The sequence below is a fragment of the Microtus pennsylvanicus genome, chromosome 4 (genome assembly GCF_037038515.1).
Source record: "Microtus pennsylvanicus isolate mMicPen1 chromosome 4, mMicPen1.hap1, whole genome shotgun sequence".
Taxonomy (NCBI): Eukaryota; Metazoa; Chordata; class Mammalia; order Rodentia; family Cricetidae; genus Microtus; species Microtus pennsylvanicus.
In genome coordinates this window covers 139672842-139697097 of record NC_134582.1, presented here as the reverse complement: position 1 = coordinate 139697097, position 24256 = coordinate 139672842, and the positions used below count along the sequence as shown (strand labels likewise).

General features: G+C 42.1%; 1 protein-coding gene across 1 annotated transcript in view; it reads right to left on the bottom strand.

Moving 5' to 3' along the window:
• The window catches only part of Apbb1ip (amyloid beta precursor protein binding family B member 1 interacting protein), a 100691-nt gene that overhangs the window by 25537 nt on the left and 50898 nt on the right, over nt 1-24256 (bottom strand). Inside the window, exons 5-8 of the mRNA XM_075970644.1 lie at nt 21768-21845; nt 13883-14042; nt 12207-12328; nt 1920-2006 (exon numbers count right to left, since the gene is read on the bottom strand). Coding sequence (XP_075826759.1) covers nt 1920-2006; nt 12207-12328; nt 13883-14042; nt 21768-21845 — 447 coding nt within the window. The remainder of the gene's footprint in view (nt 1-1919; nt 2007-12206; nt 12329-13882; nt 14043-21767; nt 21846-24256) is intronic.

Sequence of the window (24256 nt, the reverse complement as noted above, 5' to 3'; positions counted from 1 at the left end):
ATGGTAATACACAGAATAATTGAAATGGGTTAATTTAAGACGTAACAGCTAGCTAGAAATATGCTTAAGCTTTTGGCCAAACAGTATTGTAATTAATATAGTTTTTGTGTGATTATTTTGGTCTGGGCAGCAGGGAAACAAACAAGCAGTCTCTGCCTACAGACAGAATTTCTAATCCTCTCTTTTGGGGAGACCTGGTGTTTTTCATCATTCTAGAGCAGTGGTTCTTAACCTGCTGTGACCCTTAATGTAGTTCTTCTTGTGGTGACTCCCAACCATAAAATTATTTTCACTGCTACTTCATAACTCTAATTTTGCTACTGTTGTGAATTATAATGTAACTATTTGATATGCAGATATAGTTTCATTGTTACAAATGGAACATAATTAAAGCACAGTGATTAATCAAAAAGCAATATGTAACTGCATATTGTGAAATATATGAAGATAGCTTTAATAATTCAAAAGAGAGATGGCATAGTTCAGGCAACACAGTCATTAAAGTTTCCTAGGATTTGCTAATATTTGCATCAACCACAACTGAATATAAAAAGACCAATCGGCATCCCATACACACACACACACACACACACACACACACACACACACACACACACACACGTATATGGGAAAACACACACATACATTTGTGGCTGTTGATAATCTTACAGTACATGGTTTTACATTGGCTCCATAATTAGAATTCATGCAGTGTTGTTTTCTCTCCAATGCTGCTGCTTTCAGCAGAGGAGCTGCTCTCTACACATGTGACTAAACTACATACACACTTTATGAGGCCAATCCTGTCACATACACCTGTGGGCAGACCCGACTGGAGACAAACAGAGGAGCAGTGTCTCAGTACCTAAGACCGCCAGAAATAGGTGTTTTCCAATGTTCTTAGGTCCTATGAAAGGGTTGTTCAACCCCCAGGTTGAGAATCTCTGTTCTAGAGTCTAGCGGCTGGAAGCAGAAAGGACATCTCATTTTCATTGTTGGACCTCTGTTGAAATTCCCATTGCATTTGCAGTTCAGAACCAGACCTGGAAAAGCATGTTCAGGACCTTGGGAATGGCAATAAGGTCAACCTGCTCTGGCTTTTGTTTAAACTTTCTGGAACATGACGGGGATGGAAACACAGGAGGTGTATTCATTGGGGAACAGAATATGGCACTCCTTAGTGTCAGGAAATCGGTTCCATAGGTGCTGTGTTCATCAGCAGGTGAACTTCCAAGAGACAGGTCTAATAATTTCAGAAAGATCAACATACATTTGGAGTGAATGAAGTCAGCTTGCCTGGGGCTCTAGGATGCTCGTGTGTCACCGAGACCTGCAAGAGGGCTTCGGTCTTTAGCATTGTTGCCTTAATAGTTTCCAGTGACATCTTCTGTCAGGGAACTTCTGGAATGTTCCCAAGTGGTGACCATCAAAGGCACTGGGCATTTACCCGTCTGGATCTCTGTGAGGATCCCATTTGCTACATGATACCATTTGCTATTGAGGCGCACAGAGGCAAGTTCCAGCCATTAGCACATGAACAACATCCTAAGTGACGTCTCTGCCTTTAGACCTCACCCTTGAAGATAATGATTTGGAAATCCTTACATCTGAGTCCACAGAACCCTTCTGAAGTGGATTATTTTTGTCACAATGAGTTTTATGAGGATTTGTGTCTTTTTAGTGAAAGAATTCCTAATTCACTTTTCATAAAAACAAACCATTTTGTCTAAAGTCATACTACTTTACAATTGACTCAAAAAAGCCATTTTTTCACCTAAATGGCTATCACTTGGTAATAACTAGCATTTACAAACAATTTTATGGAGCGTTTAGAATTTTCCATTGTCACGTGGGGAAATAATTTAATAGGTCCAGCCAACGTCCTTTGCGTTTATCACACTTTACGAAGTGAGGCTTACCTCCAGTAAGTATTCTTTGTTTTTAGCATTCATTTTCTCATTGGTTTCCTTGTTTTCTTTTCTCCCCTTATTATCCAAGTAGAAATTCTAAATAAAACATAAGAGATCAGATCAGCAAGTATTCATAACTTCGATGGATACTGCAAGGAACTCGTGATCTTGCTGGAGAGAGAAGCTGTTACCATGTGCGAAAACAAACAAAGCAGAACTGTAGTGACTCATTAGTGAAGCAACACTAACTGCCGTGTCACCCAAGCTCAAGCAGGGTCTTCATTCCTGCCCAGAAAGCAGAACAAAAGGTATTAGCAACGAGTGTGACACCGTTTAATTGTTAATTTCCATAGGTCAAGAACCTCAATGTCAAACACTGAAAACCGTGAGGCACTCAGGAGAAGCCCAGGGCTGGGGTGAAGTCTGAGCCCTTGTTCCAAGTTCAGCAGGAGAACAACTCTGGTCAGCAAGTTCAAGTCCTTAGGCCTCAGGGCTCTATGTCTGTTTCAGGTGAGGAAAGTCAGGAGCACATGGATGTTAGAGACCATAGTTAAAGGGAGTGTCGGAAGTTCAAGAGTGGGACACCTGGCTCCTGATACGTGATGTTTGTCAGGTTAGCTAGAAAAGACTGAATTAAAACTGGGTGCTCAGAGCTGAGTAGTGGTGGCACACGCCTTCTAATCCCAGCACTTGGGAGGCAGAGGTAGGCGGATCTCTGTGAGTTCGAGGCCAGCCTGGTCTACAAGAGCTAGTTCCAGGACAGGCACCAAAGGTATAGAGAAACCTTGGCTTGAAAAAACAAAAATAAACAAACAAACAAACAAACAAATAAATAAATAAAATGGGTGTTTAGGAAGGCAGGACCATTTTTGCCCTGAAGCGTACCCAGGACCACTCTGAGGAAAAGGGAGGAAGGCACAACATGGACTAATCTCCTGGATCTGTCTGAGATTGGCCCCTGTATTATCTTACACAGATACTGAAAAGAGGATAGGCGTCACAAGAGGATAGGAGAAAACACGCCTACAGAGATGATTTGGAGAATCTCAACCATGAATCTGCTACAGTTCTGTGATGTCAAAATTCTCTACAGTTTCTTCATGTTATTTTGAATAAGCACAACCTCACAAATGGTGACAGAAAGATCATTTGTTCTACTGGGTGGTATAGCTCATGAGGTGCCTATTATTAATTCTTGTATCTCAGTTCATCATGGGTCTTGAACAGGCCATTTCTCACCATTGTTTGTAAACATTAAAATAAAGGAGCAGTCAGTACCTAAGTATGCACATCCCCTTTGTTCTATTAAAAATTGCTCCGCAAACTTTGAAGCCTACAGCTTATTCAGGGCTTATTATTGCTGTTAATCACATTATTTGTTTAGTAGTAAGAGAGAAAGTGAATCAAGGTGAGGCAGTTTGAATGTAACTGGTGCCATAATCTCATAGGGCGTGGTATTATTAGGAGGCGTGTTTTTGTTGGAGTAGGTATGGTTTTGTAGGAGGAAGTGTGTCACTGTGGTTGGGCTTTGAGGTTTCCTATGCTCAGGATACTGCCAGTGTCTCAGTTAACTTCCTGTTGCCTAAACGATGCAGGATTTTGCTACCCTAACACTATGTCTGCCTGCACACTGCCGTGCTTCCGGCCATGGTGATGATGAACAAAGCCTCTGAAACTGTAAGTGAGTCACGCCAATTAAATGTTTCTTTTATAAGAGTTGCCATGGCCATGGTGTCTCTTGACACAACAGAAACCTTAACTAAGGCACAAACAAGCTAATGCTGAACTGGATCATCATTTGAACTGTATACAGATTTTAAACTAATTATTAAATTGTGTCTATTGAATATGAAGTCCCAGAGAAAAGACTTTCCTGCCACATAGATCATCTACAGATCATGAGTGTACCTATAAGGCCAGGAGTACCATCTTCTCTTGACCACAGTATTCCACTGCTTAGCCTAGTGGAATGAGAGCTGTCTGGCTGTGGTCACACTATGGTTCTATTAGTACATTCATTTTCACTCAATACTTGTTTGACTATTACACTTACTGTACTTGTAATGGTGACTTTGAGACTTGCATATTCCATTAAGCTGTGTTTCTCCAATTAAAGTGGCTAATTAAGTAAGGTGGCTAATTGTTTAAAAAAGTCGCAGAAGAAAGATGGGGTTGGATAGATGGCTCAGCACTTAAAAGTGCTTAATGTTTTTGCAGAAGCTCCAGATTCAGTTCATAGCAAGCACATCAGATGGTCTATAACCACCTGTAACTATAGTTTTAGAGGGTAAGATGCCCTCAGGTGTCAGAGAGCACCTACGTATACATGGCTTATACAGACTCCTGCGGTACACATGCACGCACACACATATACATAAAAATAATAAATTAATATTAAAAAACAAGAAAGAAGAAAAGGGTAGACTTAACAGCAGCTTTCTTAAAAATTATTAAGACCACCATTTGACAAATGGGACTGCATAAAGTGAAAACCCATAAAGCAAAAGATACTATCACTTAAGAAGAGAGGCAGCCCACGAAATGGGGAAAAGCTTTACCAATTATACATCTGGCAGAAGGTTAATATTTAGAATATACAAAGAACTCAAAAAAACCCCAACAAACAAAAAACTAAACATCAAGAAAACAAACAGCCCAATTATAAAACAGGGTTTGAAATGAAACAAAATTCTCAAAAGATGACATACTGAGCTGATAAATACTAAAATATTTCAACATTCATCAGGGAAATGCAAATCAAAACTACTTTGAGATTTCTTTTTAGTCTAAATGGCTAATGTCAAGGAAAACACTTGACAGCACACAGTGGTGAGGAGTCAGGGAAAGGGGACACTTTCTCACTGCTGGCCATTATGTGTGACCATTATGGAAGTCAGTGGAAGTTCCTCAGACGCTGGAAACAGATCTACCACAAGATCCAGCTATACTACTCTTGGGTATATACCTAAAGGATTCTGTACCTCACTACAGAGATACTTGCTCATTCATGTTCATGGGTGCTTTATGCACAAAAGCCAGGAAATGGAAATACCTGAGATGTCCATCACCTGGTGGATGATGAAAATGTGGTCTGTTTGTGCTGTTTAAAAGTATAGTTTGCAGGAAAATAGAGTCAGGCTGATCCAAGGTTTTCCCAGAGGCTTTGATGAAAGGACAAAGGGAACCTAGTTCTGTGTCCTTGCCTAGGGGCAGATTTGGCAAGATCCATTCAAGGGATAAAGGTTTTGGTTCCTGGCAAATTGGCATTCCCCCTAAAGAGACTTAAGTTATCACCAGTTCCAAGGCCACCATGTGCCTGCTCTGTGCTGCAGATGAGTGTTCTGTGTTCCGTCTGTGCAGCGTTGCTTGATTAGCCTCTTGTTGACTTTGTCCCATTGTTTAATGACATGACTGACTCTGTCCCATCTTTCCTTACACATTTTACATAAGATGAGGTACTTTTTGACAAACTTACTTGGCACAAGACACAGCTTGTGCAAGACCTCTGAGCCCAGACTTTCCTATCTTCTGACTCTCTGGCCGGTCATAGAAGAACGACTTGTTTGATGGTTGAGGTCAGTGTACAGAGATCTAATTCATACAGTAGGACTCACATCATGAATGGCTAATAGAATATATTTATTGAACAATTTTGATTTAAGTAAAAGTTATTTGTAATGAAGTCAATATAATCTTACTTAAAAATAGTAATCACAGTTCACTGAATACTATTATTGTATTCCACTTTAAATGATAATATTATGTTTAATTAGTAAACATCAACTTTTCATAAAGTTAAGGAATTCCACCTCCAGACCTATTGGAGTTGGCCTTATAATTAGGTTAAACACTAGCAACATTATTGTCACTGTCAGAATAGAGAAAGCTTTATTTCAGATACCAGTTGTGAGTGGCAACTAGTTAAACCATGTTCAGACAGCACACTGATAGAGCCGTGTTTATACCCTTGCATTTTATACATCATTTCCTTGACTCCAACTTCAATATAACCTGCCATGTAGAGGGTGAAGGTGGTGGGATATTCCAAACCGTTTTTGGTATAGACAAGTCTGAATCTACAGTCATAAGTGAGATCCATGAAACTGGATTTGTTTTGGTTTTGTCTTTAACATGTCACTGGTTATTGTCTGCTAACTCCCTTCATTGCAGGACAGGGGTTTTAATGGCGCCCATTTCATGGAACTGCCTCACTGCTGAAGATTATAATGGCAAATGCTCTATTATTTCATAACAGATGCAATAGCTTTGTAAGTGCAGAAATCTGGGTCACTCACAGTGAGTTACATCTAAGGCTTCTGGTGTATGTGTGAAGCTCTTCAAGGATACACCTACATCAATTTCTACATCTTTAACCTCCATTTCTAAATCTGATCTGCTGAGATAAGGGTTAGCTTTTTCCACAACTGCTTTCTCACTCCTTAGGATGAGAAGGTGCCCTGCACACCCACAAGGACCTCACTGCTCTGGGTTCTAAAGCTCAAAGGCCTGAACAAAGGAATCCCTCTAAGCACTGGCATGAAAAAGTGCAAGACTCATAAAAACCCCTTTGAAAGTCAAGTGATTTCTAATGCTCTGCTTCCCTCACAATGGAGAGTAGCTAATTATCTTGTCGGCCAATGGATGAAAAGAACATCATTGAGACTTCAGTGGCTTTTAGCTGACAATCTGGAAGGAGTTCAAAGATCTGAATGGTATTTTCCTGTTCCCATCCATTTATTAATGTGAACACGTTTTCTCAATGCGTTTTATCTGTAAAAGGTAGTTAACACCTGTCCTGGTTAGGTTTTTGTCAACTTGACACAAGCTAGTGTTATCTGGGGAAGAGGACCCTCAGTTGAGAAAATGCTTCCATCAAATTGCCTGTAGACAAGTCTGTAGGGTGCTTTCTTTAGTGACTGATGCCAAGGGCCTCGTCCTCTGGCGGTGGTGCCAACATTTGGCAGGTGGTCTGGGGTGCTATAAGACTCTGAGCAAACCATAAAGAACAAACCAGTGACCACCACTCCTCTATGGCCTCTGCTTCAGTTCCTGCCTCCAGCTTCCTGGCCTGACTTCCTTCAGGGATAAGCAGTAATCAGGTATATAAGCCAAATAAGCCCTTTCTTTCCCAAGTTGCTTTTGGTTTTGGTGTTAATCACGGTAAAAGAAAACAATCTAAGACAATATCTATAAAAATGGAAAACAGGATTGATCCAGAACATTCATTGATTAATTTTGTAGTTAATTAAGAGGGATGGGCCTGTAAGATATATTGATGCACTAGTGGCATAAACCTTGTAGGACTAATTAACCAATATTTGATTTGAGCTAAGACTTATTCCCTGAGATGGAGCCCATACCCAGCATTGCTTGGGTGGCCAAGAACCTGAGATTTACATAGGCCAGGGACTTAGGGGAAAACCAAACACTACTGTTCTGCTAAAGGAAGGTAGCAACAAAATGGCTCCTAATTATTAAGTTGGGAGTGTAGCCCCAGCCCCTGACATCCATCCCAGCCCCCAGGCCCGGGAGCTGTATTTGTCTGGACTCCAAATCCCAGCATGCCAGGTTCTGACCCCTACCTGTGTGTGTAGGGGTCAGGACCAGTCCCACAGGGTATTTAAGTGGCCTCCTAGAGGAGAAACACGTGGTTTTCGGGTCTGCATGGGCTCCCTGCTGTCCTGTCTCCCCACCATGTGCCAGGCCACCCCAGAGCATCATTCTTAATAAAACGATGGGCATTTTGATTTGGTTTGATTTGACCTAATTGGATTTCTTGCGCCAGTGGAGCTGCCCTTTTCTTATTAATTTTTACTTATCACTAATGACATTCTGCTGTACTCATAGATTCGTGCCTTTATCAGCCGCCCTTAGAGAAGCCTCTTCCTGCCGCAGATGGGAACAAATACAGAGATCCAGTCAGGCAATCTGCAGAGAGCAAGAGACCTTGAAACATTCAGCCACAAGAGATGTTTCCATCAAATCCCTCTCCTCGGGGCTCAGGGAGCTGTGTGGGAGAGGAGCCAGAGTAAATGGAGGACATCAAGGAATCAAGGTCTTCTAGATACAACCTTCGGATTCACAGAGACCGTGGCCGCACGTACAGGGCCCGCAAAGGTCTGTACTGGATGTGATCCTAGAGCTGGAATCCCTAACCCAGATGCTACCCCATAACTGATAGCCACTTGCAAATGATTTGTGAGCGGATGTGAGAGAGAAAATGAGGACGAACTGATCAGCATAAAAATAGACGGCAGGAGGATGAGGAGTGTGGGGGAGAAATAGAGGAAGGGAGGATGAGTCTGTGGAGAAAATACAGTGGGAATAGCTCAAGGCGGGAAGAGAAGACACAGTGGGAAACTTCCAAACATTTAGAGTGTTATGGTGGAACTCTGAGTGCAAACTGTGATGCTGGCAGGCTCACTGAGCACAGCACATGGTTTGGGATGGGGATGGTGGGGAGGTGCTGCAGGTGCAGGGACATCTTGGAAACTGCGATTCCTTCTGCTCACTTTTGCCACGAATTAACTTCTCCAAAAATGTAAAACACTTCTTAAATACATGTGATGGGAATCAAACTGCCACAGAGCAGGATTTAAAATCTATAGAGTTATTTTGTCTGTTAAGATTTAAAATACATGGAACTTTGCTTTCTTCATATCCACTTAAAACACTGATGAAAAGTTTGAAGCTAAGATACGGTGTGAGGATCTGACTTTGCAAACTCCATTTTAAAGAAGGGGCTTCATCTTAAACCATATAATGAGGTGGGGGGTAAGCAGATCTCAGCTCCAGAAATGTGCTGTGAGAGCATAAATTTAAACAGATACCCTAAAAATAGTCAATTAAGGAGATAGGGAGGAGGACCATAAAATTTAAGAAGGTCCAGATGTTCTTGGGAGGCATCCTGTCCTTGTTATACTTTGTTAGTAATTATGGCTTTTTGTTAGGTTTTGCACCAAATACTGACAAATGATTTCACAAACTACTTTACCCTATGTCCTCCTTACCTAATCCCAAGACGACAGGTGAACTCCCCTGATTATGGCATTTCTGCTTTAAAAGTTCTACCCTCCCAGGGCTTCCTGCCACACTTTCTGCACCTACCAAGCTGGGGTGCTGGAAAGGTTTTGATCTAAACTTGAGCTTGAATTAAAAAACCTCATGTAATATGCATCTGAAATCTGGCTCTGTGATTCATTTGGGAACCAGAAACTAGCCATAACAACAGTAGTGTATGTCTGTGATACCAGCACTAGAGATGCTAAGGTATGAGGAAGTCTGTGAGTTCAAAGCCAGCCTGTATTCCATAGCAAGCTCTTGACTCATAAAAGGTGGGAAAAGGTGTCAACAGATAAGTCTGTGAGGAGGTTTATGAGTTTTTATACTTTCAAGAGTTATACAGGTTTGAGCTCCATTTATAGAAGCAGCTACCAGTGAAGGTTGACCATATGGCTACGTGGGAATAGATGAAACAGCAGAGGAAGGAAGTCTTCTGAGATGGAGTGGAACATCATAGCTATGGGTAAGGACAGAGACTGATGGAGATAGAAACCCAAGGGCATCATGTGAATGAAAGTTTAGTGGGAATAAAATCTAAACATGACCCCATTTTACAAAATAAGGAAAAGTAAGGGAAAGAAAGGAGGTAAAGATCTGAATACTGACTCCCAATGGTGGAGAGTAAATACTGGGAGAAGGTACGAGGAACCTCGTTAATGCCTGCATTTTGAAGGCATGTGTTGAAGGGAAGTGATCACTTTGTAAAGTCCATGGGTTGTACTGATAGGATATAACAGTGCCTCACCAGACAGCACGGCAAGCTGTATGTCTACTTCCTCCTCTTAACAATGGACACACTGTACAATTCCTGGACAGCATTTTCATGGACTCAACAGAAAAGGTGTTTTGTGAAGAAGCTATGCACAATGGTGGCCTTGAATATAATGGTATGGTTGTTACATAGATGTCGAATTCTCAGACTCCTGTGGCTCAGTGTCACTAAGTAGTTCAGTCATGGCTAATGGCATCTAGGAGAAGGAAGCCTGGTTGTACATTCCCGCGGCTCTTTCCTCATTTCCTACAGATTGGAAGATGAGTTCTTAGGAAAAGCCGCCTTGGACATGGAGATAGAAGTCAAATGTTGAGGGTGGCAGAGACAGTCCATTCTTTTGTCTGGATCAGCAGATGAAAAAGAAATAAGATTCGAATTTGCTTGAAACGTGGACTTAGAGGAACCCTTTGTGACAGCCCCTGATATGACACCCTTGCTGGTTAGTCAATGATTAGTCAGTAGGTTGAAAATTGACATTTTTAGTTTCTGACATTGCTTTGTTGTGAGTTGCCATCACATATCCCAGGGAGGACCCCAGAAAACAGCATTGGACAGTTATGTAATGGTTGATCTGGACTGCCTTAGGATATTATGAAAGCACTGTCTGGTCAAGTCTATGAGGCTATTTCTAGAGTCAATTAGGCCATGAATTAATCCTCTGATGGATTCTCAATCTGAATAGAATATTGGGAAATGGTAGAACTCACGCATGCGCACACGTGTGTGTGTGTGTGTGTGTGTGTGTGTGTGTGTGTGTTTGTAGGTGCCAGTGGTAGGAAATAGGCCACTAAGGCTATGTCTTTGGGAATCTATATTGCATTAGCCTTTTTCTGTTACTACCCTATTCTCTTTCCTGTCCACCATGACATAGAGTCCCGCTCCCCATATTCTCCTTATCACAATGGGTGGAGACCTCTGCAACTGTGAGCCAAATAAGTCCTTCCTCCCTTCAGTTGTTCCTGTCAGATATCTGGCCATAGCAATGGTAAAAAACAACACAAGGGGAAAGAACGTTTTCCCATAAGCAGCCTGCCTTGGACTCCCAATCCTGCCCCTAGTAACTGGAGAGTCAGTTTCCTTCCCGGTAAAGTGGAAAGATGTCTGGATGACCTTGGAGATCACTTCATCTGTAACAGTCTTAGAATTTCCTTAAGAAATGTGATTGGGACAGGAGGGAAAGATAAGGACCCTTTATTTAAAGACACACTGGTACCTGATACTGTTAAGCAAGAGTTCAGCATGTATATACTGCTGAGTTAGCCTTGATCTATGGTGCCTGGGAGGACTATGAGACTAAGTAATCTTGTGTGGATATGAACTCTGCTCCACAGAGAAACCCAGCAAAGGAAGGATGTAGAGAAGAGAGGAGAGAATCCCAATATGGTGAATCAGAGACAACGGTGGCCCCCGACGAGAGGGTCAAGGCTACACTTTGCAGTGATGAACGCCTTTTAGGGTTCCCTATAAAGTATACTAGATGGGTGAGGAAGGAGACCATTTGGGGTATTAACCCCTTTCCATGTTGCTGCCTCTCTGAGTAACTCAGCTAAACTGAAGATTCAATCCCAGCTTCCCTAGACTGTCTGTGATGACGTGCAGCACAGACTGGCATTCTGGTTCCCACGTGACTCTTGCTGCTTGAGGCCACTCTCAAAAGGCTTAAATGTTTTGGTTGCACCCTGGTATGACTTGAGGGGTGCTCTTTCAAATATTAGAGCCGTGCGTTTGTGTCAATTGCTTAAGGACATCACGATAAATCGTATTTTCTCCACGCGCTCTGCAACAGTGCGGCGGGAACCTGTGAAAGACAGGATGCTTGAGGGAAGATTACAAAGGCGCCACAGGGCTTCTAGGCTGAGAGAAGGTATGGCTGTCCTGCAGCATCAGCGGAGTGGGGCAGTGTCTCCAAGGAAGAGAGTTCACACCATCCTGATTAAATTTACACATTTCTATTTCCTGGACTTTATTTTCTCTTTTGTACAAAGTGTAACTCTGCCATAGAAAAGGTACAAGGATACTAAATGTTTTTCTTTCACAAGTTCTGGTCCAAACTGTACATAAATATTTCTCTCTTCATCATTTTATTTCTTAAAAATGCAGGTTATGGGTCTCAGACCTCCTAGTAACACTCCCTTTGGTTATCACAGTATCAATAAGCAATAAATATGAACTACAAAAACGTATAACTTTGTAATAGAAAAATTAACAATCTATAGTTCATCAAGGCACATTGGACTAATGGGGCCTAAGAGGAGTGTTAGACAAGGGTAAATAGATATGCTTTGGATTGTGAATGAATGAAAGAAAAATAATAGAGATTTCTTTCTAAATCTTTCAAAGGACTCTGAATTTCTAAGTTTGTGTTTATTTGAAAGGAGCACATTTGTGAGATTTTCCTGAGACTGTGGCTTGACCGGTATACAGGTGACAAACACAGTTTCCTGAGACTCGGGCCATCTTACCTGAGGGTTTTTAAACACAGCATATTTTTCCTCTTTCTGCAAGAACAGTACTTTGTTTTCTGTGTCTCTTGTCCAGTCTGATAAGATTTCAACAACGTTTTCATGGTCTTCAAAAATTCTCTCTGATGAAAGAAAAGATAGTTCAGATGAGAGTCTGTTACTGAGTTAAGGCAATCATTCACAAGGTGGCTGAAGACGGGCAGCTCTTACACACGTGGGTCTGAACTTATTCAGCCAAGGGCATGTGCTCTGAAAAACAGTGGGTGTCTGAACTTGGGTGAATTACCCACGAAAGATCATGGGGGACCCCTCCTCTGCTCTTTCTCCCCTTTCTTGCATGGCACACCTCCAGGCCCCTTGTGTGTCTTGTCCCTAATAAACTATTTCCTTTCCTGAACTAGCCATTGTCTCTGCAGTCCCCTGTAAAGAGGTAGGCGAGCTGGAGATTCGGGGTCTGCCCTGAGAACTAACACACCTGCCTGCAACAATAGTGCAACGTGCCTGCTATATAAGACGTCAGTGTCAGGTTTTGGATTTACTTACAGAAAAACATAAATGATAAAAATTAAAATACAGTAGTTATCATGCTTTTTAGTGCTAGCATTTTGTTTTTCATTTTAAATTGTTCTTGCCAGAGGTAAATCCAGTCATCCTGGGAATGACTAAAGAGCAATGAGTGTTCAAACATCGTGAGTGAAGCTGTGAAACTTGTAACTTGTTGCTCTAAAACGCTAAAGATACTAGATGAATACCTGAACCAAGCCTGAGAGTGTCAGGAGCTTTCCCTTCCCTTGTTTCCCGACTCACAGAATTGAAGGACACTTCAAGGCTTAGCTCTGCCTTGTGTTAGTTTTGAGATAGACTCCACTTTGCAGCCCATACTGGCCTGAGACTCTTCATTTTCCTGCCTCAGTCTCTCCAATGATGGGATTACAAGCATGTGCCACCATGCCTGGCTAAGGAACTGTTTTTAATATGGACCATTTTTTTTTAGAAAAAAATTTCCCTAAAGCCTCAAAAGCAGGTAATTCTGGATTTCATACATCCCTCTTGGGAGGCAGTGTTGCCCTGAAGATGAATGGAAGGAACAGAAAATTTATTAAATTGCTGAAAGAAAAAAGGATAAATAAATAAAATAAGTAAATAAGAAAGGAAAGGAGGAAAAAAAGAAGTAAGAAAGGAAGAAAGGAAAGAAGGAAGAAGCTATCAAATTATTTCATTGCTCTTTGATCCCCTGAGACAGAGTCTCTTCCATTAGCAAAGTGTTAGTAATAAGTCAAATTTGGAGGGAAGAAGGGGAAGTGAGCATAGACGTAAGATCACTTATGCCTCAAGAAAGCAATCTTTAAAGGGGTATTAGCTGACAGATACCCAGGGCTTCCTGCAAACTGTTGAACTTCCTAAATATGTACCTAGATGAACCATATTGCTTTTCTTCCCCCTTTGGAGTTACTAGCAAGGTGACAGTAATAAAGTTTATATCCCCCAAAGCCTGGCCACCCTCTACCAACCGAGTGTCTGCCACAAAGAAATAATGAAGCAAGCACTCATCTCAGATGAGGATAGTGACATGTCGTTCCTTGAGATCTTGAAACAAATGTATAAAACAGACAAAGTCCATAATAAAACAAAAGCCACGCTTTGGAAGTACAGCCAGATGTGGGGAAGAGACTTACCAATTTGCAATTCAGGATATATTTCATAAAGACACCAGTCCACATTGCAGTCACAATGGGTTTTTTCAAAAAGATTGTCCAGAACATCCCGCGCCAACTGCCGCTCATCTACCATCAGTGACTTGGTACTGTTATCGTCCATGTGCACCTTCACCACAAGCTGGAGACGAAGCCACAGAACAGGCAGTCAGTTTCGGCACCTGGGGAAGCCTGCTAAGCTGAAGGTCTCAGCATCGCTATCACTTCTGTAACTGTGTATTAGGAATGCGCTGTGTGAATATCTTGCTAGGCTGTTGTTACTGTAGCTCACAGGGTTCAGAGTTGGTAAGATGGTAGATGACTTTTCTCAACTAGCAGTAGTAGCATGATTGTTATAGATGATAACCAACCACTTCTGATTGGATTTAAAACCTGTTCTGTAGGACAGAACTCATGCCTGGTACTTTAAACTGGATCAAGAACACAAGGCTGAGGGGATCATGGGCCCCATAGAAGAACCTAATGCTATTATTAGACTGAACGGATATAGCATCAAACTACCTTCTAAATACTTAATATTTTTATTCGTAGATTAATGCACCTCTTGACTTTCATGAGGGTGTCATGACTCAATTGGTCAAAGTACATAGAATACGTGACTGTGGAGTGCTTAGCACTAACTGGGACATCTATACTTCACCCCTCCCTGTAAAGCTCAGAGAAAGAATGTAAGAGCCTTATCTTGGGGAGATTGCTGTGGAACAGTGCCTTCTGGACAGAACAGGATTGAGACTCATAAGCTCACAGCAGCTGCACTTACTAGGACAAAGTTTGCTCAGGATCAAAGTTTGCTCAGGACAAAATTGCAGCATGGGAGGGGCAGTCACGAAGCCCCACCCTTACCTAAGAGCTATTGTCAGTTGATGGTCTTGGGAGAGGAAGAGTCAGTGTTCTTCAGGGATGTGATCTTTGGTAGGTTGGCCATTCTCCAATGGATGGGCCTATCATACACACACACACTGGCAGCCCTGACTAGTTTCAGTGAGCTGAGAAAATGGGATATGAAGTTGGGATAGGAAGTGGTAGGGGTAGTTAGAAGAGTTGGAGAGGGGACTGTGGGGGGTGGATGTGGTCAAAGTACATTGTATACATGTCTGAAATTCTCAGAGGGCAAGTAACAAATATTTAAAAAGTGGAATGCATCCCCAACCTCACTGTGAATTTCTTTTTAGATTAGAAACACAGAGGTAGAAAAATAAATTCAAAGCCACAACACAGACAACAAGCAAGGCCCTTGGCCCAGTTTCAAGTCCCTGTGTCCTGGTGGGGAGACAGAAAACAGCACCGAAGAAGCGCTGGCGTCCTGCTTTCCCAACATCCTTCCGTTTCTTGTTCCTATTTTGCTTTCAGGGCTAGCAACATTTCTTGGTTAAAAGGTCTCCCTGTATCTTGTAACTGAAGTTCCTTTGGTAAAGGACTTTTTAGGTTAAAGGTCTGTGCAAGGCAGCCTCAGTAAGCTAGGTTTTGCCATTGTCCCCAGGATGGCAACTAAAGGGACAAATCAAAGTGACCAGCAGCAAGAGGAGATTTATTCACTAAGACTACACTGGGAAGAAGAAGAAATAAAGGGGTGCAGCGGCTCTTGAATCACTGTTTAGGGCATTGGCAAAAGGTTTAAGGTTTAAAAAGGGGCAAGAGCCCGGCAGTGGTGGCGCACACCTTTAATCCCAGCACTCGGGAGGCAGAGGCAGGTGGATCTCTGTGAGTTTGAGGCCAGCCTGGTCTACAAGAGCTAGTGCCAGGACAGGCTCCAAAGCTACAGAGAAACCCTGTCTCGTAAAACTAAAAAAACTAAAAATAAAAAGGGGGCAAGAGATTTGCACAATTAGACAGCCCTGGTTAAGGTGTGGCCTTGCCCACCTGGACTTGTCATTGTTTGACTCCAGTCTGACTCATAAAGTGTCATAACTGCATGAATTCTCTTCCTGAGGAAAGGTCTTCCTCTAATTGTGTCCATTTGAGACAGCCTAGAATGACCTGAATAAAAGAGTATCGATTAAGTAATTGTTTTTATCAGCTTGGTCTGTGGACATGTCTGTAAGGGTTGTCTTTATCAGCTTGGTCTGTGGACATGTCTGTAAGGGTTGTCTTCACTGATGCAGGTTGGCCCAGCCCACTGTGGCCAGGGGAGTCATTCCTCGGTGAGGTGATCCTGAGATGGATAAAAATGCCAGCTAATCATGAATGAGCCTGCGAGTCAGCCCGTGAGCAGGCTACAAGCACCATTCCTTCCATTTCCGGCCTTGAATCCCAACCTGACTTTTCCTCGATGACGTTCCCTGATCTGGAAGAGCAAGTCAAACCCACCCTTCTCTTCCCAAGCTTGTTTTTGGGCAGAGATTTTTAGCCACATCAACAGAATGAAACTAGAACTGGCTGATGGCGCCAGAGTTCCAGCCTTTCTTCTGCTCTCTGCATGATGATACCAGTGAAATTTGAATTCTTTCAGGTCCATTATTTCAGTAGTCTGATGGCACAGGGAGGGGACACGTGTTTCTTTAGGTACCTCCTTGCCTGTCATGATGATTACATCCCCTTTAACTTGGGCAGAGTCGGGTCTTTTTTGTATTTCTCTGTGGAAGACATACCTGTTGCTCTTTGCTGAGAATTAGTGTTGTAGAACAGTTACCTGTTCTAGGAAACACAACTGATGTTAGTGCTTTGAGAGCTCCATTTCTGATAGAGAAAAATACTGATATTTGACCATGCTTCGTTCCTGCTTAGAGATGCTTTAGAAAGGGAAACATATGTTACCTTTTCCTTTCCTTTTCATAGTGAGGAAGATATTGCTAAACAACATAGTTTCATAATGTTGGAAGTGACTTTTTTTTTTGGCAGAAATGATAAACTAGCTTTAATCCATATGTATTTAAGAATATCCATAATTGTAAAGTTTAGAAAATATGACTGAAGAGGAAGAAATCATTTTTGCACCACACTGCAGGCAGCAGAGGGATTCTGCACCAACATGGAGCAGTACCACAGCACAGCAGCGCCACGGAATTCATCACATGATCGTCTCTGGAGCCAAATGGTTCGGTAATGAAATCTCATTCTCACTCACAGATTGTTAAATGGAAAATATTTTAGTCCTAAATCATGCAAATTACTTTTTTGAGTTTCTATAATAAGATCTGCAAATGGAATTGCTCTGTCACAGAGCTTTAGAATAAACTAACAAATAAGTCAGATCGTGTTTCCAGCTTCAAAAGCTTGGTGGCATAAGCTACGTACATCATTTGTAATTCAAAATAACGTCAACATCCCACCAAATCCTTAAGAGCAAATACTTCCGATGGGGGACCCATATTTTTGTTTTTGTTTTGTATTTTATGAGACAGGGTCTCTGGGGGTGGCTCAGGCTGCCCTTGACCTTTGGATCTCCACCTCAGCCTCTGGCACTACCTCACTTTAGTCCTTTATAGTGCGCGCTGCGTGTGTGTGTGCGTGCGTGTGTGTGATCATTTCTATTATTTTGTTAGTGTGCTGTTTCTATACAGGGTGTTGTCTGAAAGAACATGTATTGCCAGAGAGGGTCGGGTTCTTCTTTCCTCCCCCTTGAGGAATGCTTTCCTCTTCATCTTCCTTGGGTCTGGGCAGACTGTGCCTTGTGTTTGCTGACACAATCCATAGAAACTGAAAGCGGCAGAGCTATATTGTTTCGGAATGATGGCCGGGAAGAGCTGACAGGGCTCCTGTTCTCCACAGACCATCTGGAGCAAGCGGACTGCCTCTGCTCCTGTCCCATCTTCTGTAAGAGAACTTCTCCTTTCATTTCTATTTTAAAAAGACATGGTGTGGCCTTCATTTATAAATAATCCAGTGGTTTGAAAGTGTGAAATTATGATTTTTTTAAAACTTACTCATTCTCCCTCCATCCCTTCATCCCTCTCTTGAGGTGAAGAGGATCAGTCCCAGGGCCTTGCACTTGTTCTACCACCGAGCTATAACCCAAGTCCCTGGGGTTTGAGATAGGGTCTCATGGTGTACCCAGGCTGATCTTGAACTTGTGATCCTCCTGCTGCAGCCCCTGCTCTTATTCTCTTCTGTCTGTACTCACAGGCAAAGCCAACCACTCCATACAGTGTCTCTGCGCCTGCTGTTTATTTGTAGCTCAGGCCAACACAGGCTGGGCTCTGCCAGAGGGATCTAGAACAAGTCACCCACCGCCATTCTCTACAACTGCAATTGATTTCCTTAAGAGCTGGCTTGGTGGGTCTGTCATGGGAGAAAGGCCACTTGTGTAATTTTGGCAGAACTTATTTATGAGGAGCCAGCACACAGCCTCTGAGTGAGGGAGGGACACACATTTAGTAGGCCAGATCAGCCATGGTGGTCAGTAAGTGACAGTGTCACAGCCTGGTCACGTGTGCAGCCACGCATCCCTACAGTTCATCTCCCATGCCTTGGCCAGTATGGTCTCATTTAGAGCTCCCGAGAGGCTTCCTACCGCCTGTCAGGTATATCCCAAACTTCCCCTGCTACCTCTCCCACTTCAGCATCAGTTCCTTCCTTTGCTCTTACTAAGCTGCTCACCGAGCTGTGCTTAACAGTCTTTTATTGTGTTCCATCTCATCAAGCTGATTTTTGCTTGAGGATAAGATGCTCATTGGCTCATCAAAGCTCATCCCTGCTTGGGATGAGCTTTACCACTGCCCCATGTACTTAGCTGTTTCCCGCTGCGAACTTTGCTCAAGATCTACCTTCTCAGAGGGGCTTCCTTATCCCCAGGACATTTGAGGACAGACTTAGGCACTGTCTGCCACTTCCTCTGGTTTCCAACTCATGCTTCTGGGTTTTTAAAGTATAATAAATAATAATAATAATATTGTGATGATGATAGATAATTATCATGTACTACCCATTAATTTGATGATTGATAAACATCATCATCATTGTTATTAGATTAAAATCTTGCTGTACAGTCCTAGCTGGGTCTGAATTTACTGTTGCAGTCCAGGGTAGCCTTGAATTTGCAGTTTTCCTGCCTCTGGATCCTGAGTGCTGGGATCAGAAGCACGAGACATGAGGTTGAGCCTCGTTTAATTTTCTGCACTGCATTTGCTAAAATTTGCTGGACACAAGTAACAATCTCACTGGGCCTTTATCATTGCACACAGCTGGTACCTCCTCCAGTGCATGCGGTGCGTGGTTAAGAAGACAGTCTCCAGACCATGGAGGTCCAGAGGGGATACAGGCAATGAATTAGTGGGTACTACACTGAGTGGTGATAAAAACACTGAGGAGACAAGCAGAGAAGGTAAGAGAATTTTAGGGAATAGCGTGCACAGTGATGAGGACGAGCTTACTCAGGTGACTGAATCCTTAGAGGGAACAGAAAATAGTTCAGTAAGAATCTGGTAAGAGTGGGAGGGACGGGTAGGTACAAAGGTGCCCCAGCAAGCACTTGAGAAGTGCTTGAGGAGCAATTATAAGGACGGTAGTTACAGTGTGGCAAATGCGTGTGGGAGAGACCAGGCTAGGGAGATAATGGAGACAGAAAGGACCACTGTGAGGGGTTTGGCTTCACCATACAAGGTGGGCAGACACTGCAGGCTTTTGGACTATGGATACAAGAGCATGGGAGGTGAACTGGGAGTTGAGCGGAAAGGTCCATCTCAGAAACTGCATAGCAATTCATCCCTCGTCACTTGTATGGGTGTGGTATATATGTTGTTATTGTTGGGAAATGTCCCTGACGAGCTCATGTGTTTGAACATTCATCTCTCCCTGCTTCCTGACAGCAGACACAGTGTGACCCTGCACTCCTCATACTACAGCCCTCAACTGTCTTGCTTTCATGCTTCTCTGCTATGATGGACTGTACCCTCAAACTGAAAGCTAAAACCAACTCCTTCCTAAGATTGCTATTGCTGGATAGTCACCGCAGCAGCAAGAAAAGTGTTTAGTCAGTCATCTTCGGTGTTTGTTACAGCGAGGAAAAGCTGATACGTGCATAGAACTGTCAATTCTAGAGTTTTGGAAGTTGCTTACAATGTATTTTCTGTTAACTTAGATAATATTATATCCTTCTGTGGTCTTTGATGGAATTGAAGAATAGATAGTTATAGTTTTCCTTAGTTATTATGATAAAAGATAAAGTAGATATAAATATTGCAACTTTAATCCTTGCTTGATACCTGTTTTGCTATATGTAATTTTTACTATGTTAAAGTTAAAACCTTCTTTTTGTATTTAAACACAAAAGGGGAAATGATGTGGGAAATCCTTCTGTATATGTGTTGCTTTTATTGGTAAATGAATAAAGCAGCCTCTCTCACCCAATGGCTTAACAGAACATGGCCAGGCTAGAAGATCTCTCTAGAAGATCTCTAGAAGATCGCTGAGTCAGAGATGCCATGGAGCCTCCAGAGGGGAAAGACATAAGATGCTAGTTGAAACCTTGCTGGTAGGCCATAAGCCTCATGGTAAAATATAAAATAATGGAAATGGGTTAATTCTAGATGTAAGAACTAGCTAGCAATATGCTTAAGTGATTGGCCAAGCAGTGATTTAAATAATATAGTCTCTGTGTGATTATTTCAGGAGTCAGGTCAACCAGGAAACAAAAAAGCACCTCACAACTACACAATGCTCTACAAAAATGTTCAAGAAAATTATAGGCTAATTGGTAAAGTAGGAGTAGGAGCAGATAATGCAAAATTTATACAAATTTGAGACTAGATTAACAACAAAACCAGTATTTGACTCCTGGGGAGATAACCAGGCAGGCATTAGGTCTAGAGACTACTCAATGGACATAAAATCCACAAAAGAAATTATGGAAAAGTGAGGCCAAGGGATGCTGAGGTGGTATGGGAGGCCCTTATATCTATGTGTTGCTTTTATTGGTTAATGAATAAAGAAATTGCCTTGGTCTGTTGATAGGGCAGAACTTAAGGTAGGTGGGAAAAACTAAATGGCATGCTGGGAGAAAGGAGGCAGAGTCAGAGAGATGCCATGGATCAGCCACTGGAGATAGACATGCTAAAACTTTGCTGGTAGGCCACAACCTCGTGGTGATATACAGATTACTAAAAATGGGTTAAACTAAGATGTAAGAGTTAACCAATAAGAAGTTAGAGCTAATGGGCCAAACAATGATTTAATTAATACAGTTTCTGTGTGATTACTTTGGGTCTAAGCTAGCTGGGTGGCCAGGACAAACAAGCAGCGGCCTCCCTGCAACACTGAGTTCTGACCCAGTTAAAACATGCCCAGAGGGTGTGCCACCGGCTCTAAGCAGACAGCTACAGAAAGCCCCAGAGAGCATCTCTCAGTGAAGGGAATCCAGGATGGACAGATTTTTAAGTCTCACAATGAAGCTGAGAAGGCCCTTGTCTAGGTAGTAGCAAAACCAAAGAGTTTTTCCTTTCTTGTTAAAGGGATTTGTACTCCCACTATCCTGGCTCATGGGAAAATAAATATGTAAACCAACAGAAAGTCATGCATGTGCTATGGGTATGCCTTGCCTGTTAGGCATTCTTGCTCTGACTTACCATGGGGAGTTCTTTGCCATAACACTAGCCAGTAGAAAGTCTTTGCATGAAACAGACGGATGCAGTTCCCTATCTAGATATCACAAATTAGCTAAATGATGCTGTACAGAGAAACTTGTTTCATTTCACTTTGTCCAGAGAATTCTTTGAGGTTGATAACTATTTGAAAGTACCACTTTAGTTTTCTTTCGATGATACCGTTAAAGCCAGGGTCTTGAATGTGTGCAGCAGGTGACCTATGCTGAGCTCCCCAGAGGCATGGGAAATTTTATTTAGCTGTTTATCAGTAACTATAATGTGATAGCATTAACTTCACTTCACCTTATGCAGAATGATGGATGACTTACCTTCTTAACCTTGGCTTCCTTCAGTTTTTCCAGCGCTAATTTAATTTTATCAGCCTTTGCTTGGGCTTCTGCTTCTTCCTGTAAAGGGGAAAGACAATCAGAAGAGTCTAATAAATAATACCAGTGGGTAATTGCTTGTTAGTGTTAGTGTCTAGTTGATTTACAATAACAAAATCATCAAATTTTACATCTTTCATTTTCAGAATATAAAAAAGTCATGACTAAAATATTCAATTCAAGGGTACAGAAACTGTTGTTTATCACCATAGTAATTTTATCTTAAAAGATGAAATTATTACCTCATCAACTGTATAATGCACCTAGAGCATGGTATTCTGTGCTCAGCTCACAGAACAGGGGACCGTGTTAGCTTGAATGACCAATATCCCTGTAAACTCATGTACTTGAACTCTGAGTCCTAGCTGGTGGTGCTGTTGGGAACAGAATCGAACTATTAGGATGTGGACCCTGCCTGGAGGAAGCGCATCAGCGGGAGTGGCCTCGCCCCACTCCTAGCTTGATTTGCTTCTATCATGTGCATGGAAAGGTGAGCACTGAGCTTCCTGCTCTGGCAGCTGCTGCTGCTTCTCTGCAGACAGGATGGACAATCCCTACAAGCTAACATAAACTCGTCCTCTTGTAAGCTGCTTTGGTTGTAGTATCATTATCAGCAATGGAAAAGGAACTGATACAGGGACCAACCTACAGAATCTATTAACACATCCATACTAAGGGAGTTGAGCACATCATAAAATCATATGCATCCTCTTGGATCATGATAGCTATTTAGAGGGGGATTCATAGTTTTTATTAGAAACTTAAAAAGGTCCTGAACATCCTACGTTTTAATACTAAAGCTGAAATGTAACCTTACAAATTACAAAACCTCCAAAGCAAAGCAAAACAAACAAAACACCCCACTGATGAACACAAGTGAACAACGGAAAAGACTGGGAGGTATTCTTATGAGCTCAAATTCCTGAGAATAGGACTATTAAGGCTCTCTTATCTATCTGTCTGTCTGTCTGTCTGTCTATCTGTCTACAATGATTAGGAAGTGAATGCCCTGGCTACATCCCTACTGTTTGAAAGTAGAATTTTCTCTTCTCATACCACTGATTGTTGAAATACTTTCGACTGTCAAGGTGCTTTAAGACTACGGGAAAGTAAGGAACTCTGTAAGCCTCCAACTGTGCATTCGACTTTTAACTTTCAAGGAATTCGCGATGCCCCTGAAACCTCAAAGAACCCTATGCTAGGAGCCTCTGCTTTATCTTAGCCACCAGTTTAAACATGATTTTCCTAGAGTAAACACGGTGAGGCAATGCGTGTGACAGAGATTCGATTCATATTTAAAACTGTCGGAATTCCGAGGGTCCCTAGGGTCCCAGGAATCACAGCGACCACCATCAGCTGGCCCACCCAGTGTGGAAGCTGCAGCTCACTGAGCTGGAAAATATTCTTAAGGGGCTCCACTTAAGAAAAATTCTTCAAAGTGTTCACTTTCCTCTTTTTTTGATAGACATGTAATTAACTTGCCAAATAAGGGCAATGTAAACTTTGCAGTTATTTTACACAGTTCAGAAATGTATCTAGCATTCATTACCTGTCTCTACAGTACCCTCCCCCATGAAGACGTTCCAAGGACACACAGTCTTTGTCCTATTGAATAGGGTTGCCAGAGGCAGCGGTTCAATTTAACTCAACTTAAAAACCTGCTATTTTCTATAATCTTGGCTAGAAACAGGAATAATAAAACACATAAACCAGTTTCTTAACCCGTGAAAAATTAACAACCATGCCCTCCAAAGTTTGCATATTATTAAGGAATATGCACATGGACATATGACTTACAGTCAAACCATGGTAAACATTAGATTTGGTGCTAACGTGTTCTTCATACACACCTGCTGCAGTTTAAATGTCCTCATCCAAACTGAAGTTAAAGTTTAATTATCATTGTAAAGGATTAAAAGGGGACAAAGGAGTGTCTTTAAAAAGCAAATGGGTCATGAGCAGAAAGCCCCCGGCTGGAAGCTCAAAAGGTGCCTAAGCCATGCAGGAAAATTCCCCAACCTCCAGAGCTCAATAAACCTTTATTTTTTCTATATTACTCATCTGTAGTATTCAGTCATAGCAATAGAAAACAGATTAAGACAACATTGCTCATGGAAGACTCTCTGAATTTGCAAGAAACATACACTATCCTTTTTCATATTACTTCGGAGGTCTAGGCATACAAACTTATGGATGTAATTATCTCTTTAAAGAAAGTCCAAGGTGATGGGCAGTAATAAATAGCAATGGTTCTGCCATTTTGGGTCCCACATACTTTTTTGTGGGATATTTGCACATTGTGTGAAGATGTATTGCTGGGATTGGTGTAATAAAAAGCTGAGTGGCCAATAGCTAGGCAGGAGGTATAGGCGGGACTTCTGGCCAGAGAGAGAACTCCGGGGAGAAAAAAGGCAGAGTTGCCAGTCAGATGT